General features: G+C 47.4%; 1 protein-coding gene across 1 annotated transcript; it reads right to left on the bottom strand.

Annotated features, from left to right (window-relative positions):
- Positions 1 to 253: 253 nt before the first annotated feature.
- On the bottom strand, positions 254 to 854 carry PPTG_09192 (hypothetical protein; the record flags this gene model as incomplete). The annotated part of the gene is made up of 2 exons (XM_008904065.1): positions 254 to 385; positions 690 to 854. The coding sequence occupies 2 exons, from the start codon at positions 852 to 854 to the stop codon at positions 254 to 256; spliced, it is 297 nt and encodes a 98-aa protein (XP_008902313.1).
- Positions 855 to 1,526: the final 672 nt, after the last annotated feature.

Raw genomic sequence — 1,526 nt, 5'->3', positions numbered from 1 at the left:
TATCGAACTAGTTCATGTACGTAGTATGCGTAAATCATTCCACGTTGTGCAATATAGAAATCATCTCTCTCACTCACTCACTCTCTCTCTCTCTCTCTCTCTCTCTCTCTCTCTCTCTCTCTCTCTCTCTCTCGTCTTCACTTCTCTACTAGCAGCCTAAAGTCAGAAGTCTACATGTAGACGTCGTCTCCGTTTGCTCAATGCTTTGAGTCCACTGCACGGACCCAGTTCTGTTACGTTTACCATCCAGTGATCAGAAGTCGTTGGCGTTCCGAGAGACTCCACGTGCACTTATTTTATAATGCAGGTCGAATTTGAAGTCTCCTTCGTTTAGGAATAGCAGGTCCATCGTGAGAAGCATCGTCAGGAAGATCATCAGCGTCGTCTATAGATGCAGTGAATAGTGAAGAGTTTCAATGCGAAGCAATGGGTATCGTTGAATTGCACGATTTATCCATGTAATGATGATGATGTAAAGATAACAAAATATATTTCAAAATATAAAATCTTAGCTTTCCTCCTCCTCCTCAATACCTGCATCTCTCGCATCCATTTCGAGTAACGTTTTTGCCCATTTATTCTTGTCCTTGACAACTCGGTCTTTTAGGGAGATCATCGAGCGGTTCAAAAGTATGAAACCACTCAACTTCAGCCATTTCTTCTTCGTTTTCACCAAAATGAGTGCAAACGATTCGAGAGACGTTGTATAATGAGGTAGCAGCTTTGGCAGTCTGAGATTCATCCGTGGCAGCGACGTTTGCTTTGTTCTTGCTGATTCCAGCATTGTGTAGTGATCGGCCTGTGATCTTCTTGATGTCGCGCTTCAGTAGGTTGTCGAGCAATCCAGTAAGCATTTCCCGAACTTCTAGGAGATCAACAGCATGACGGACACACACCACATGAACGACAGCAATTCTGGCCACCTGGCATCCCTCGTCAATGCGTGCGATCAGTTAAGCTCGTGAGGCCAATTCCGTAGTTTCAGAGAGCACATTAGCCTGCCTGCGCCGAGTCGTCCCTAGACTCATACTATCGTAGCAAAAAAAAGCACGAGAGTGTGCTCGAGCTACCCGCCAGAGTACTGTGATACAGAATCGTACTTGCCGTAGCGCTGCCAAAGTCTAATGAACATTACATTGCCACTGACGTCGCCGACCTTTTAAGTTGAAGTAATGCTTTCTGTGAACACCGTCGCACCTGGCACAACGTTGGCGAAGCTGCACCACAATGGCCGCAGCCAGCTCACGTGCACCTTCACACCACTAGGAACCGGCCGCGTGCCCGAGAGCAGCAATCCGTTCCCACGCACCAGGTAACGAAGCATACACTTGCAGTACAGTCGGGAATGAGCCGCCAGTACGGTAGGGAAAGAGCTTCCAGTACGGTAGGGAAAGAGCCGCCAAAGCGTGGTTCCACATCTTACAGCTACGACACCGTATTAGCTGAAGATGGAAGCATCGTGACCGATGGAGGTTGGGTCTCATGTTCAAGCGGTCGTAGTCGTAGCCGTATCGAATACAAAATAA

This window comes from Phytophthora parasitica (genome assembly GCF_000247585.1).
Source record: "Phytophthora parasitica INRA-310 unplaced genomic scaffold supercont2.17, whole genome shotgun sequence".
Classification (NCBI taxonomy): Eukaryota; Oomycota; class Peronosporomycetes; order Peronosporales; family Peronosporaceae; genus Phytophthora; species Phytophthora nicotianae.
The sequence above is the reverse complement of the archived record's forward strand: the minus strand, read 5'-3'. Positions and strand labels throughout refer to the sequence as shown.